This window comes from Sprattus sprattus (genome assembly GCF_963457725.1).
Source record: "Sprattus sprattus genome assembly, chromosome: 14".
In the NCBI taxonomy this organism is placed as follows: domain Eukaryota; kingdom Metazoa; phylum Chordata; class Actinopteri; order Clupeiformes; family Clupeidae; genus Sprattus; species Sprattus sprattus.
In genome coordinates this window covers 10673764-10690293 of record NC_137912.1, presented here as the reverse complement: position 1 = coordinate 10690293, position 16530 = coordinate 10673764, and the positions used below count along the sequence as shown (strand labels likewise).

Below are 16530 nucleotides of genomic sequence, written 5' to 3'. Positions count from 1 at the left end.
AGAGTCTGCGCACCCGATGGAGCTGAATGACTACAGATGGGTGCCACTGACATTACAGCTAATGAAGACTCTGGAAAGGCTTATCCTGGCCCACCTCAGACCTCTGGTGAACTCTTCCATGGGCCCCTCTACAGTTTGCTGACCAGCCGTGCATTGGGGTGGAAGACACAGTCACATGATCCACACAGATCTGTGTCCCACCTGGAAATACTAGGATGCATTGTGAGCATCATGAAGCATGGTTTTCATTCTCCAGTGCTTTCAATACAAGCAAACGACTGAGGATCAAAAGGGAGGGGGTGGGGGTGGATCAACGTCTTGTAACCTGGACTATCGACTACCTCCCCAGCAGGCCACAGAATCTAAGATCATTGGACTGTGTATCTAACATAGTCTTGGGCAGTACAGGTGATCCACAGGGAACCGTCCTGGCTCCATATCTGTTCACTCTGTACATAGACAGCTATCACATCCGATATCACAGCGATTGTCACTGGTGATGATGAGCGCGAGTACAGGGGACTCCTCAATGATTTGCTGAGTGGCATCAGACAAAAGGCCTCCAGCTCAATGCAAATAAGACCAGAGAGCTGGTGGTGGACTTTCACAGCATCAGTCCAGTGAGCATCAGGGGACTCAGATTGAGGTTGTTCAGTCCTAGAAATACCTGGGTCTCAAAAACAAGCTGGACTGGACCAACGATACCATTGGCCTGTACAAGAAGGGCCAGAGTCGACCTACTGAGGAGACTAAGGTCCTTCGGCATACAAGGGTCACTTCTGAAGTCCTTCTATGACTCAGTGGTGGCAACAGCCATCTTTTATGTCGATGTCTGCTTGGGCATTGCTGCAGTGGGGGAAAAAGAGGCCAAATAAACTGACCAGCAGAGCTGAATCTGTCCTAGGGTTCTCCTTGGACACCTTGGGGGTTGTGAGTGAGAGAAGGATAATGTCCTAACTCCAGGCCATATTGAACAGCACCTCCCACCCCAGGAACAAGTCCCTGTATGCCCTAGGCAGCTCTTTCAGCAAGAGGATGTTCCACCCACGCTGATCTAGGGAATGGTTCCACAGATCGTTTCACCTTGCAGCAGACTCTACAAAAGAAGTCCTCACTGCATGCAGCTGTCACAACGGTATTATTAGTATTCATGTTATCTCCTCACATTGAATCACCCAGTCCCATGCTCTCTTTAGTCACATTTTGTTGCACTTGTTGCTTTGGAACAGTTACATCTTAGGTCCTACACTTTTGGCTGCTATTTGTTTGGTTTGTCTGTTTTGTAGGACATATAGATATTTAGGTCCCTGTATTTTGTGCGCCTATGTTGTTGTGTATTGTCTTATTGTTGTTTATAATTTGATGCTGTATCACCTAAATTTACCTTCATGGGATCAATAAAGTTTCATCTTATCTCTCATCCTGGGAGGATGAAATGTAACTTCTGATCTTGAGATAACAGCATTTTAAATAATTCTGTAGGATAAAGTATGCTATCAAAATTAACTAACAGTCAACACAACATGCTGTTAATCTAGTTCAATAGTAGTGTTTGTCTTGTTTTATTCATTGGAGTAGGAATACAGAAGGCTACAATATCCTGAGTGTTAACATCCTTATCCTTTCACTTAAATTGGAGAATAATTTTCGTAAAAATTGGCTAGTTTGCTTTATTTCTTTCTTTTTTTTTTTAGAGCTGGTAGGCTTTTCAACAGTGTAGAAGTAGGGGAATAATGTTGGATGAAGTAGTAGCCTATCAAGCTGTATCTGCCTAAAAGACAAACAATGCACACAGAGAATCAGCACATTTAAAACCGTACATAACATATCTGCATCCCACTGACTTTCCGGCTGATTAAACTGAATTAAATGTTAAACTGTCAAACGAGGAGGCCATTTTAATATGCGAAACTGAATACAGTAAATCTCTCTATGACATAAACCCCGCCCCTTACTTCTATGTTACCATGGCAAAGGCAGTAGACGTCACTAGTAAAAGACACACTGTATATAAGAAGAATTGGAGCCTTGTGACGAATAGGGAGCTTAGATGCGTGTCCGGGTGGTGTAACGCGTGTGGCCAGGACGCATCCAGGGGGTTTTAAAGAAAAACTTAATTTTAGTCAATTTTTTATTGCCGTTCAAGGAAACTGTAATCGGGACATTTGAGAAGTCTTGCGCAGTTTTTAACAATCAAAATGGGACGCGGAGTAAGTATTTCCTTTTTTTCTCAACCTTAGACTTTTTATTGAAACTCTGCTTTCATTCACATTTTGTGAATCGTTTTGTTGGATAAGTAGCCATTCTGACGCTCACAGGTGGTAATTAAAGAAGGAAGAGTAGGTATTGGTCATTCCTAAACTCCTATTTTTGACCACAGACGAATGAATAGACAAAACTCTCAAAATGCCTGCGATGCATAGACTTCCGCAATCCCTCTTGTGAAAGTGGCATTCATTGGGGTAGTGCGAGCATAGCTGGTTAGCAATTGTTTTGTTGTTTTATGATATTCCTAATTTAAATGTGTTATAAGGACAACCACAATGTAAGCACTTCGTAAATGTAGTTGATGTTTGGAATCGCTGAAACCCCTCCAGAGAAAAGTTTAATGGGATTCATTGAAAAGGTAACGGCAGAAAGTAGCCCAAAGATTGTTGTAGTGTAGCATGCGTGGAAACTTCCTATGACATGGCTCGACTTCACCGTGGCGTGTATTCTTTTTATGAGATGGAGAAAGCTAAACCGATCCTGCTTTCCAGCAAAACAAATGTGCTGGGTAGATGCGTGTTTGATTTGGGTTGAATTGTGGGATTTCTTGTAGAACCTTCAGAATCTTTTTGCTCACGCTGTTACAAGTGTGGAAAGTTGATACAACATGTCTCTGAGCATTCCTAGCGGAAACGAACGATTCAAAGTTGCGTTGTATGATGGCACGAAGAATGGGGTCGAAATAGGTACTGTAAATATCTTATACATTTAGTGAAATGTTTTTAGGCGCTACGGAGAACCATACAAGGGTAAAATAATTTGAAGAGGTTGGTTTTGACGTCGGGAGTTACACGAAGTTCTTCTCATGGCGTAAGACTTTAGGACCAGCTTATGAATGTCGCAATTGCTGGATGAAACGGATGGCGAGGGCCCGGTATTTTTGAAGTGGGTGGTGGTTTGTATACGGCCAGAGTAGGTGTGGTTTAAATTTGTTAACATAGAATATTGACCATTAATTCATGAATGAATTTGGTATTGTATTTCTTATCTTTACCATATTGTTAGTAATATCACCACAGCTGATACTAGTTGAAGCAGTTGGTGGCATGTTGTTAGAGCTTTTTGGTGCATTCAAACGCTTTAGGATGTGCCGCCAATTCAAAACAGGAAAAACAGGAAAATACACGCAGCATACGTAGGCCTTCATGTTGTGCGCCTGTATGGCGTCATTATAACTGATGGATCTGTCAACAAACAAAAAATGCTTCTTTTTATTCCAAAACTATTCTCTTTTTATTGGATTTTACTAAAATGACAGACACTGTTTGGAGTGAGGTGCATTTAATTTGTGCCATGTGAGTTGCATTTCTCACTTAGGTAGCTGTAGTTTCTAATAGTAGGAGCTCCACTCTCAGCCACTGTATAAACACAGCGCACTAGACTTCAAATGATGCAGGGAAAGCTATGCAAAGAGGACAATCCAACTACCACACACCGATAGGCTACTTTTATGGAACTCTTTGCCTTTACTCCAGTTGATACTTTATTCTATGGTGAGTGAGAGCGGTTTTTCATTGTCATTTGTCACTAGTTATGTGTCGTGAAAAGACTGATTTGCTCATGGCTCTTAGTCAAACTGGATATGCTATTTTGCGCAATCTACCAAGTGAACACCAATTAATGTGGAGTGGGGATGAGGGGTTTCACGTGGAACAGGATGTTGTGAACTATAAAGTTTCAGTGCGCGGGGAATGGGGACGTGAGATGTCTAATTCCAGCAGCACGGACCAAATCCACGCGGCTTTTATCAGGTGTCGGCCCCAGCTGGCTATTCTCACCCCCCTCCTCTTCCATCCTTTCTCATCCCCAGAAGGGTGCATGCTTGTCTGAGACCGTCGCCGCTCTCCCCAAGGACTTAACATTCTTTCCGCTCAACAGTCACTATGCGTTAGTGAGCCCTTTTGTCAGCCGCGACCGCATCACCATGACGGGACACACGCACACGCACACACACACACAAGTAGAGACTACCTTTTCCTCACCCTTAACCCCTCTCCCTCTGTATTTTCCGCTTGCAACACATTATTTCCCTCTCACCCGTCCCTTTGGAGATTTGACCCACGGGATCAGAACGGTGCATGGAGCAATGGAGTTGATTACTGCGTAGGTTGATTATTGTGACCGTGTTCTTTCCACCTGTGCGGACGAGCTACCTCTCTTGAGCAAAACACCCTTCCCTCCATCAGGGGAGAGGGGGGGGAAAAAACTCCATCTGCTTGAAATATTGCAGTCATGTGACAACGACCTGGAGTGTTGTAATGGGCTGTTGAAGGGATGGCTGCCCCCCCCCCCCCCACCCCCTACAGGTTAGGAGAGAGTTGTGCATGAGTGTCAGTGGTTTTTAATGAGCTCCTTCTGCAACAAAGGGAGAGGGAGGGGGGGGCGACACGTGACTCCACCCATTGAGATATCCAGAGGTGTGGCTCTATCGCCCATGGCAACAGGGCAAAGTCCCAGCGAGGAGGGGGGCTGTGTGGGAAGTGATATGGTTGAGTGAACGCTTTTGTTTTTTGGCACACACTCAAGAAGCGAGGGGAGAGGGAGAGAAACACATTATTACCAGTGTTCAGGGGAAAGGTGACTTGCCACAATGCCTGCCTGGTTCACTATCAGTTAGTACATCTGAAGGTGGTGATTGTAGCCTTTTGTTAAACCTCTCATTCCATATTTTAAAGCGTTGCATGTGGACAGACGGTCAGCTCACACACAGACATAGACACAGAAGCACGTGCGTGTTCTCTTTCACCTTCAATACCCCAATTCTCTCTTGCTCTGACATAATACTTTACTCTGTGCCGAGCAGAGCCCCTCCTGATGTCATCTTCATGCAAAGACAAGCAGCGAGGTGTGACTCGACAACGTTTATGTTGTGCACAAACACTGCCTTCTTCTCGATTATTCCCCCCACCTCCCCCCTTTCTGGTAAAAGTGAAGGCTGAGCAACAAAGGGTCATTGTTTTTGAGTTGTCGCATGAAGGCGAAAAACGTTGCGTATCCTTGAGAGCCATCTGTGAAATTCCAGTATTTATTTTTTTTCTCCCCCTCTCAGTCTTCAGTGTGTGCCGCTGTAGTGGGCGACTGCACTTCATGCTGTTGGTTTTCAGCCTCCGTCTTCTAATGGAAAGACTGCAGGGGGCCCTGTATGCCCCAAGGGGCTGAGATAGTCAGAGATAGCGGCCCCCGATCGGCTGAGGCGCTCCCCTCCTCCGTTTTCCACTGGTTTCTGAGAGGAAACGCCTGGTGTTTTAACGGTTGGTAAATGATAAACACTGGGCTCCTTCTGCAGCTAAATAGACTTCAGAATCTGGAATAGACACACTAATGAGCTACCTGCCTGTTGACTGAGTTGTTTTGCAGAGTTAAACGAGAAGTGCTGGAAGTGACAACCTAGGGTTTTTCTTTTTTTTTTTTTTTAAACAAAACATGAGGCAGAGCTCTTAGTGGATGTTTATCTGTTGCTTTCAGTTGGGGCGGTGGCTGTGCGGCACCTTTGCGGCATTTCAGCCCACAGAACATGATCCCCCGTATCAAAATAATAGGACCTGAATGACAGCAACATTGCACTGTAGCGCTGGGCCTTGGTAGTTTGAGCTATGATCGCGCCGAATACATTTCAGGATTAAAGTGTCAATCGTACAGACACGAGGGACACTTAATTGGAAGCCCTGTCTCAACCGGCGAGACGGCAGATTCAGAAGGGGCTGTCATTGGTCTGCTCTAAGTGACTTATCCACATCCCATCCATAAAGCCTGTAAACATTCTCCTCCCGAAATACACATATATCATAGTTCCACAGACGAAAATATTTTAAACTGTTTATGCAAAATTCAAATACTGGGAGGCCCAATCCACCCATGCTGATGGGCTATGCAACTGGCTTTGTACCACATTCTACTTGTCAAAGTTCATGCAGTGTTCTTCCTAGACATGGTTTTCCAAGCTTTTTAAACTGGATGGTGTCAGCCTTAGTTAGTGCCATCAACAGCATCATTTGATAACATAATGTGTGCCTTCCTCTTTTGAAGTTCAGCTCATTAGAGTTGTATAACACCAACAATCTACATATATTTCATGCTGGTTCAATGCCCTGTAGAGAGAGAGAGAGAGAGAGAGAGAGAGATATATATATATATATATGTGTCTTTCCGAGTTAGAGTAGGGAAGTATTTAACCTTTCAAATCCGGTCTGTGTATGGATGATCGGGGGGGGGAAACATCAGTCCCTATAAAGAGCTTAACCCATACATTTAGCTAATCTGGTGGCATAATGGCACTGATCAGTTCTGTCCAAGTTAGCATTTGTATTTGCAAACAATACAACATTGTCACAAAGCAGCTTTACTGAGAACCGGAACCACGGCAGACAAGAGCCCTAATGTGACGATTCAAGGGACAAATTTGTTCTAGGGCTAAGCACTATGAATTTGCTCTGTGAAATTAGACCCACAGGAGTCAGCGGCTTTTCTTCAAGCTAAATGTTCCCCTTTTTTTTTCTGGTGTATCAGGAAGGACGGGAACAATATGAGCTCGCTGCCACCTCGGAGCAGGGGGGCAAGAAGAAGTCCAAGAGCAAGAAGGAGAAGGAGAAGGAGAAGAAGGACAAGGACATGGATGAGCTGAAGAAAGAGGTGGATTTGGTAAGGCAACTTTAAATCTCTCCTCGTCAACAAGGGCTTGCCCTGATAATGAGTAACGTTGTTCACTTCCTACCGCATAAATTGACCTTTTCCTTTGACCTTCCTCTCATTCTCGGCTGCTTCAGGATGATCACAAGCTGACGCTGGATGAGCTCAATCGCAAATATGGCACTGACTTGACCAGGGTGAGTGACTGAGGGTCCTTCCATCAGAGTCGAGTCTTATCATGTCTTAACATCTAGGGGTCCACACATTTGCCATAGCAGAAAGTAACTTGAAGTGAGTTTTTAAATTAGCTTTTTTGCTGATTCAAAAGTCCCCAGTTTTCACATAGTTTTAAAGGCTTTGGCATTTCAGTAAAGTGTGAATGATACATCACCTTGAGTTGTCTGAGACACTATAAAAGCATTGGCTGTTGGAATCCAGGTGCTAAGAAAGTTACTGTTCCTGAATAGTTCATGTTATGTTTGTAGGGATTGACGTGTGCTCGTGCAAAAGAGATCCTTGCTCGTGACGGTCTCAATGCTCTGACCCCCCCGCCCACCACCCCAGAATGGGTGAAGTTCTGCAAGCAGCTCTTTGGTGGGTTCTCCACTCTGCTGTGGATTGGAGCCATCCTCTGCTTCCTGGCTTACGGTATTCAGGCCGCCTCTGAAGATGAACCAGCAAACGATAATGTAAGGAGAACCATCTTTCTGTCTAGGGGCAGACTTAAGACCCATTGGGGAAAATTAATTTATCCACATGGGACACCTCACCTACCCTAACGTTGTTGTTTTTTTTCCCCCTTCCAGTTGTACTTGGGTGTTGTACTGTCGGCTGTCGTCATCATCACTGGATGCTTCTCCTACTATCAGGAGGCTAAGAGCTCAAAGATCATGGACTCCTTCAAGAACCTGGTTCCTCAGGTACCACCAAGTGATATTCAATGCACTCTTGTTCCATGAAGTTCATTTTTAAGTTCACCTTTAAGTTTTTTTCCTGACTTTTGACGAATGTATACCTTTTTGATTGATCCTATAGCAAGCCCTGGTTGTACGTGATGGAGAGAAGATGAGCATCAATGCTGAGGAGGTGGTGGCTGGAGATCTGGTGGAAGTGAAAGGTGGAGACCGAATCCCTGCTGACCTGCGTATTGTCTCCGCTCATGGCTGCAAGGTGGATTTGAGCTAAATTAATCTCCTCTGTGCACTCAGTATTTTAAGTGCAGACAATGTTTTTTTGCTCTCTTTTGCTCAGTATCTCTTCTCCCGTATTGTCTCGGCTCATGGCTGCAAGGTGGATCAAGGATCCAAGAGTATTCTGTCTGTGTACGGAGCATTCAGTATACACAACACTGTCTGTTCTGTTTTGCTCAATGTCAGTGTTTTTCATTGTCAGGTGGACAACTCCTCCCTCACAGGAGAATCTGAGCCTCAGACTCGTACCCCTGACTTCTCTAATGACAACCCATTGGAGACCAGGAACATCGCTTTCTTCTCCACCAACTGTGTCGAAGGTATGTTGGTTTTGGCGGTTTTATGGAAATTTGCTTAAACACTTCTATCTTTCAACCAAAGAAATGTTGTTTATCTAACATAATATCTCCGGCCATGATTGATTTTTGTTTGTCAGGTACTGCTAGAGGTATTGTCATCAACACTGGTGATCGCACGGTCATGGGTCGTATTGCAACCTTGGCTTCTGGCCTTGAGGTTGGCCAGACGCCCATCTCCAGGGAGATCGAGCACTTCATCCACATCATCACAGGTGTGGCTGTCTTCCTGGGCGTCTCCTTCTTCATCCTCTCCATCATCCTTGGCTACACTTGGCTGGAGGCTGTCATCTTCCTCATCGGTATCATCGTCGCCAACGTGCCAGAAGGTCTCCTAGCAACGGTCACTGTGAGTACAGACTCTAGACTGCAGAATCAGGGTTTTAGTCTATGATGTTGCCCATTTACAGAATGAAATTCCTGTCGGCATACCATCCTACCTTTATCAATCAGTAGCGTGGTCCAAAGTCCAAAATGCATTTTAATGAAAATGTTGGTTTAGCTGGTCCTTTCAACTGACCTTTGGCTTTTCCAATCCCAGGTGTGTCTTACCCTGACTGCCAAGCGCATGGCCAAGAAGAACTGCCTGGTGAAGAACCTGGAAGCCGTGGAGACCCTGGGCTCTACCTCCACCATCTGCTCTGACAAGACCGGAACTCTGACCCAGAACCGCATGACGGTGGCCCACATGTGGTTCGACAACCAGATCCATGAAGCCGACACCACAGAGAACCAGACCGGAACCTCTTTTGACCGCACCTCCGCTACCTGGACCGCCTTGGCACGCGTGGCTGGCCTGTGCAACCGAGCTGTTTTCCTGGCCGATATGGAAAATGTCCCCATCCTCAAGGTGACTAGCAGTGGATTGCAATGTGAAATCCCCTCCCCCCCTTTGCATCTTGTTTTTGCAACTAGTGGTTGTACATTTAGCCTCTCCCTCCCTGAAAATGAAAGGGTAGCATTAGTCTGCTGCCATAATGAAAGCCCTGGAGACTTTTTTTGGCACATCGCTGCGACCCATACTGACCAGTTTTTAAAAATCTTGTAAGGCTGCCCTGGCTATTTAGCGCATAATTGAGCTGTTTGTCCTCAGCCTTGTTTATCCCCCGCACCGGGCTTGTTATTCTATGCGTGTTCTACTCCGACTCCCTCTGGCTACCCGAGGGAATCACCCAGCAGCGCCATGCTCCTCCCTAGAGCCGGCATGATGTGCCTGTAAACAAGCCCTACTTCTTCAGTTCACTGCAGTGAAGTGAAAAGTACCCTCTGTGGTATCCTACATTTTCCCCCTGTGTCCTGCCCATGTGTGACGCGTGCCAGCATCCCAGCTTGCTTTAACTGCTCTCTTCCCTCTAAAAAAGTGAACGACAACATCTGAAGTTATTAACAGACTCTGTAGAAACTTAACAAAATGCAGCTCTGGGTTCATCATAGTAACTCTTAACACTTGCTTGTGTGTGTGTGTGTGTGTGTGTGTGTGTGTGTGTGTGTGTGTGTGTGTGTGTGTGTGTGTGTGCGTGCGTGTGTGATCTTTCACATCCTCAGCGAGACGTGGCTGGTGACGCCTCTGAGTCTGCCCTGCTGAAGTGCATTGAGCTGTGCTGTGGCTCTGTGAGGGAGATGAGAGAGAAGTACCACAAGATCTCCGAGATCCCCTTCAACTCCACCAACAAATACCAGGTACTGGGAGCGCTTCACATATAAAAGTCCCAAATTCATCACCACCAGTGCCAACATCACTGCCCACTTTTAAATCCTTCTATTTGTAAACACTGTTGTGGTTGTGTGTGTGTGTGCTTCTGTTAGCTCTCCATTCACAAGAACATCAGCGGCGAATCCAAGCACCTGCTGGTGATGAAGGGAGCCCCGGAGAGGATCCTGGACCGCTGCTCATCCATCATGATCCAGGGCGTCGAGCAGCCGCTGGACGAAGAGTTGAAGGAAGCCTTCCAGAATGCCTACATGGAGCTGGGGGGACTGGGAGAGAGAGTGCTCGGTATGACGGCATCACTGACTCTTGGAACTGATCAAACTGCTTGGGGGGGTTTTCACGGCAGCTGCCTTCATGGCTTGCTGACTGCCGCAGTGTTTCTGTTTTTTTTTTTTTTTTTTTTTTCAGAAGTAGACCCGCTATTGCCCCTCATTAGCAGTGGTTTGGCTCACACTGGCTTTTTTTTTTTTGCTTTCCCCACCTTGTAGGTTTCTGCCATTTCAATCTGCCTGATGACCAGTTCCCTGAACACTTCGCTTTTGATTGTGAGGAGGTGAACTTCCCCACGGAGAACCTGTGCTTCATCGGCCTGGTGTCCATGATTGACCCTCCTCGTGCCGCCGTGCCCGACGCTGTGGGCAAGTGTAGGAGCGCTGGCATCAAGGTATGGATCAGTTGGATGCTTGAAAACATAATAACTTGCTTGAATGTATATAATGTTACTGTTGTGTGTATGTATTTATTTATTTTCATTAATTAATTAATTAATTAATTAATTAATTAAATTTTTAATTTTCTTATTCCAGGTCATCATGGTGACTGGTGATCATCCAATCACTGCCAAGGCTATCGCCAAGGGTGTGGGCATCATCTCTGAAGGAAACGAGACTGTGGAGGACATAGCCGCTCGCCTAAACATTCCCGTTACTGAGGTCAACCCAAGGTCAGTGGTGGAAAGTCACTAAGTATTTTGACTCGGGTATTGTACTCAAGTACAGTTTTGAGGTACTTGAGTTACATTTTATGTATTTCAGAGGGAAATATTTTACTCTGTACTGTACTGCATTTAGTTACAGAAGTGTATAAGGGCCAGCTATGGGTTGTCACATTTCAGATATCTATTAGTTGTTAACATCACTCACATCTAAACTGCGTTAAAGAATCTAATTTGTTAACAGAATCACTCTTTGTCAATTTAACTCGTTGTCTTGAACTGTCCTGCTGTCAACTTTTGTCTCCAGAGACGCTAAGGCTTGTGTGGTCCACGGCTCTGAGCTGAAGGACATGACGCCTGAGCACCTGGATGACATCCTGAGGTTCCACACCGAGATTGTGTTTGCCAGAACCTCTCCCCAGCAGAAGCTCATCATCGTAGAGGGCTGCCAGCGACAGGTAATGCAGAATTGATAGTGATTTACCAAATTAATAATTCCCTCAGATGGCACATTGGTGTCCTTTATGGAATTGCCCTTTATTAAAATCCATTTTGTTCTTTTGATCTACAGGGTGCCATTGTGGCTGTGACAGGTGATGGTGTCAACGACTCTCCTGCCCTGAAGAAAGCTGACATTGGTGTTGCTATGGGTATCGCCGGATCTGATGTCTCTAAGCAGGCTGCTGACATGATTCTTCTAGATGATAACTTCGCCTCCATTGTCACAGGAGTTGAGGAAGGTGAGGAGCTCTTTCAGAGACCAGCCTCACCCCCATTACCCATTGCACTGATAAATGCTAGTTTGTCAAGCACTTTAAATTACCAATGTGAATGAATTGTGCTATAAAAATGAACTTGCCTTGCCCCAGTCAACAAGTGCTTTGGTATGTCCAGGTGGCATTTCAAGAAATGGTCACTCATCCACAATGTTGTTTTTCCAGGTCGTCTGATCTTCGACAACTTGAAGAAGTCCATTGCTTACACTCTGACCAGTAACATTCCTGAGATCACACCCTTCCTCTTCTTCATCATTGCCAACATCCCACTGCCTCTGGGCACAGTCACCATCCTCTGCATTGATCTTGGGACGGACATGGTAAGGGTGCCTTGTTTTCCTCAGTCATTTCCTGTCTTTTCAGACCTTACCTTATCACAGCTCTCAGACAGGAAGTGAAATCTCACCAATGTCTTCATGAACTCTCAGGTTCCTGCTATCTCATTGGCCTACGAAATGGCTGAGAGTGACATCATGAAGAGACAGCCCAGAAACCCCAGGACAGACAAGCTGGTGAACGAGAGGCTTATCAGTATGGCGTACGGGCAGATTGGTAAGAAGTCCATTTACTTGCAGTTGCCTCACGATAAAATACCATGTATTTCAGAATGAAAGTGCTTCCACGTCATATCTCATGAAAGGGGAAAAAAACATTTGAGCTGAAAGTATATTTCAATAGTTTAACTGAAGCCATGGGATTATTGGCTGTTTTTTTAGTTTTTTTTTTTTACATTACATTACATTTTAAAATAAAAGGTTTTTGTAAAAGGAGATCCATGGAAATTTCCGCTAAGTCAAAATTAGCAATGCACATATTCAGATGGGTCTTTCTTCTCATTCATGGACTTCATTGGTATCAATGAATGCCTTTAATGAAAGGAGCATCTGGCAGTTAAGAATGGACATATAGTGACCTAAAGGTGTCTTTGAAGGTTTTCAAGGACTTGAGGTGTAATAAGTCCCAAATATGTTAATGCATCCTAAAATATGACTCTTATCCTCTGGCTTCAGGCTCATGTGCAGTAACTTCAGGGGCTGATCTTTCCCATGTTTGCCATTTTATTAGGTATGATCCAGGCCCTGGCAGGATTCTTCACATATTTTGTCATTTTGGCTGAAAACGGTTTCCTGCCCCGCACACTGCTGGGGATCCGCGTCAATTGGGATGACAAGTCCAATAACGATCTGGAAGACACTTATGGACAGCAATGGGTAAGTGTTCTGCTTGTAGTGTAGTTTACTGCTACCTAGGGTGTCCATCTATCCGTCTCTATAAGGATGCAAATTGCTGTACATCAGTGGTGAGAGGAAACGGTCATCAATGCATGGTATCCTAAAGTACTGTTATCTTTTATATATTCTGAGGGTACAGACACATTACTGAATCAACCTGAAACACCAACTCCAAGCTAATTTTCTTCGACAATCCTTTACACTTCCCCCACCACATTTCACTAATTAATAATAAATAAAAAATAATAGTGGCAATTAGCACGAAATGGTAAGCAATGGAACACTGTGATGATCTTACCAAATGCCAGGAAATCATTAGAAATCAGCAGTGACTCTAAATTTGGGGACATTTTAGGATTTTTATTTGCATTTTATGACACCCTGGGTTTTCTGATGTATGAATGTAAAAAAATCATTACAAGCTGTGGATGGGAAAACCCACTTCTCTCCAAAAGTCCTCCATTGCTTAAGGCCAGGAATTAAGCCCACTGGTATGTGTGGAGTTAAACATGGCCAAGATCCAGCTTCTTATCTGAGAAACTGGTCGTCTCGTGTTCAGCTTTTTTCCGAACTCGCTCCTGACTTGCCTCCCTTTTGCATCAGACCTATGAACAGAGGAAGATCGTGGAGTTCACCTGCCACACCGCCTTCTTCGCCAGCATTGTGGTCGTGCAGTGGGCTGATGTTATCATTTGCAAGACTAGGAGAAACTCCGTCTTCCAGCAGGGCATGAAGTAAGTAGGGCGTCACTAATAGGGGCAAGGAAAGGCCTCACAAAAATGCTAAGGGTGCTCCTGAAGTGAACAGTATTGGACTGACACGTTATTTGTTTTCTGCCATCCCCAGGAACAAAATTCTTATCTTTGGCCTGTTTGAGGAGACAGCTCTGGCAGCCTTCCTGTCATACTGCCCTGGCATGGACGTTGCCCTCAGAATGTACCCACTCAAGTAAGTCTGCCCTGCTGAACAGAACAAGCAACATTTTCATTGTTTTTTGTTCCCTTAAGCCATTTCCAAATTGGAATTCTTTGCCATCTTTATGAAAGATTAGGATATTTTTTGTTTTTTTGTAATTAATCTTTTCTTCATGTTTTTGTCCTTTTTCAGACCAAACTGGTGGTTCTGCGCCTTCCCGTACTCACTCCTCATCTTTATTTATGATGAAATCCGTAAGCTTATCCTGCGACGTAGCCCAGGAGGTAAGATGGAAAAACTCCCCCCATCCCGGCGTTCCTGCCATTAGGGTCTTTGGGAAATCCACTTAATAATTTAACTAGTGTCAAAACCAGGCTTATGAATACCTCATGAAGACTAGTCATTCAGCAGAGCTTGGTGCAGCCATTTGGCGGTAGAAAGTGATTTTAAGCTGTTGCACCATCTATGTGGATTTTAGTGTGGCATTGTCTGAAACCAATCTTTCTTCTTCTCTTCTTGCAGGATGGGTGGAGAGAGAGACCTACTACTAGAGTGTCCAGTCTGCATCACATGGTTATGAAATTGCATGGTTGTCTTGCTGCTTGAAAAAAAAAGAAAATTTACGTCATTATATTTGGATAGAATGCTCGATGCATACACTGAAATCCTGAACCAAGACATTGTGTGCCTTGTTTCTGAAGTCGGACCAATTTTATACATGTTTTTAGAAGAAACAAAAATAAAAACCCAAGTCAGGTCTCTTATTTTGTGTCCTTTTTTTTTTGTTAGTATATTTGTTTTGTTGTGTTAAGCTGCTTGTTACCTGTTACTGTGTTACTTTTATTTATGTTTATAGGTGTTTTCAAATTATACCACACAAGCACTGTGCATGGATCTTTTTTTGGTGTGTGCTAGACAGTATAAATGTAACATTTGCATAACAAGTGCAGTTTTTACTGTCAAGTTCAAAGAGATCATGAAAATGTACCTGACAACATCACAATAGAATGTTGCGCTCGGTTACGGACTTTCTTTCTTCTCTTCTTCACTCAGTAATTCCATTTTTCCCCCTTGACCAGCAGAGTGACATTCCAGCTGCAGCAGTCTCTTTGCTGTTAGGAAAGAGAGAGTGGGCATGTTGGGCAGGTTGGGAATGATTTAATCCTGCCTGGTTCACTCGCTTGAGATGAGGGAGTGAAGTATGGCAGAGTATTGCCCATTCCTCACATTCCCCCCCACTCCCACACAGTTCTCATAGCATCTGCTCCAACCTATTAACCTCCCCTTCTTCAAGCATGGAGGTGGCCAGGGACCAACACCCCAGGTTGCACCTTCATTCAATGGTGTTTAGAACAATTGTGAAGTCCGCACTACTCAATAATGTTAAGACTGTTATAAACTTTTCCAACGTACTTTTAGTGTTTTGTTATCAAAACTTGGATGGAGCAATACTTCACTTTTCTTTTTAAAATGTCCTAGCACTAAATAGTGACATGGCTGAAAAAAGGCTTTGGCACTTACAGGCATACAAGAACTGTAAAAGTGCGTCATTCAGAAGCCCCTGTAATCAAAGTGAAAGCACATAAACCTTTGCTGGCGTTCTTTCTCCTGGGAAGAGATGACTCTGAACGTCACTCTTTAGCAGCCAAAAATACATGAGTTGATATCTCCTCGGGACCAGCTGAAGCAACACATCCAAAGTTGGCCTCAGGGGGAACCAACAAACAGTTGGAAGTTGCCATATCGCATATCATGTTACTCTTTGGGACTTGTTGTCTTTAGTCGTTGTTCTTTGTAGGCCAGCAGGAGGTGACTTAAAAGAATTGGTTTGTCCTCAAAAAAGAATCCTCAAAGATCCTGCTGGGTGTCTCCGAGTTTTTAGAAGACATTTCATAGGATTCATCTATGGGGACAAGCCAAAGAACCTGTCTAGGTTCTACTTGGAACTGTAGAAGCTGATAACTGCTGAGATACTGCCAGGTGGAAGGGTTCTAGAGAAGTTCCAAGTAGGACCGTAGAGCCTCCTTGCGGTCTGGACTATAGAAGATAGTCTTCACTTTCACTTTGTATTCCTAGCTTTCTTACCTCACTTGGACTACTACATTGGAATTTCATGTTTAATCACTGGAAAGAGTTGTAAGCATTACGCACTGCCAATCGGAGATGGTCAGCAGCCAGAAGAGGCATGATATGTAGAGAGAGTAGTGTGGAAGAATCTTTCCTTCCTCAGAAAAAAGATTTGATGGTGGTGGTTTGACATGGCAGCTTTGTCGCAAAAAAAATTGGACGGCAGGTCTGCTACTGTCTTGGTAGTTTTTGTTAAAAGCGCTGTGAATCGTTATGTGATTTTCAATGATGTATTTTCCGTACTCTGTACTATGCTGCTAGCCTTTGTGAGAGGTGATTGTTCTCTTTTCCAAGTAGCTTTGTATGTAACTAGGGTAGTCTTAAGACACATTGAGGTTTTTAAAAAAGCTAGTTGTAGGCTTGTCCTCTGAAGGTAAACAGGATACATTTGGGCT

The 16530-nt window shown here is 44.3% G+C and overlaps 1 protein-coding gene across 1 annotated transcript; it reads left to right on the top strand.

The window, feature by feature from the left end:
• Positions 1–2072: 2072 nt before the first annotated feature.
• On the top strand, positions 2073–14750 carry atp1a1a.1 (ATPase Na+/K+ transporting subunit alpha 1a, tandem duplicate 1). The gene is made up of 22 exons (XM_080851224.1): positions 2073–2210; positions 6775–6906; positions 7032–7091; positions 7380–7583; positions 7701–7814; positions 7930–8064; positions 8287–8404; positions 8521–8789; positions 8982–9290; positions 9986–10120; positions 10247–10436; positions 10640–10815; positions 10958–11094; positions 11393–11543; positions 11657–11825; positions 12027–12181; positions 12290–12413; positions 12927–13072; positions 13697–13827; positions 13940–14041; positions 14201–14292; positions 14531–14750. Exons 1-22 carry the CDS (start codon positions 2199–2201, stop codon positions 14557–14559), a joined length of 3090 nt encoding a protein of 1029 aa, XP_080707350.1. The 5' UTR covers positions 2073–2198; the 3' UTR covers positions 14560–14750.
• Positions 14751–16530: the final 1780 nt, after the last annotated feature.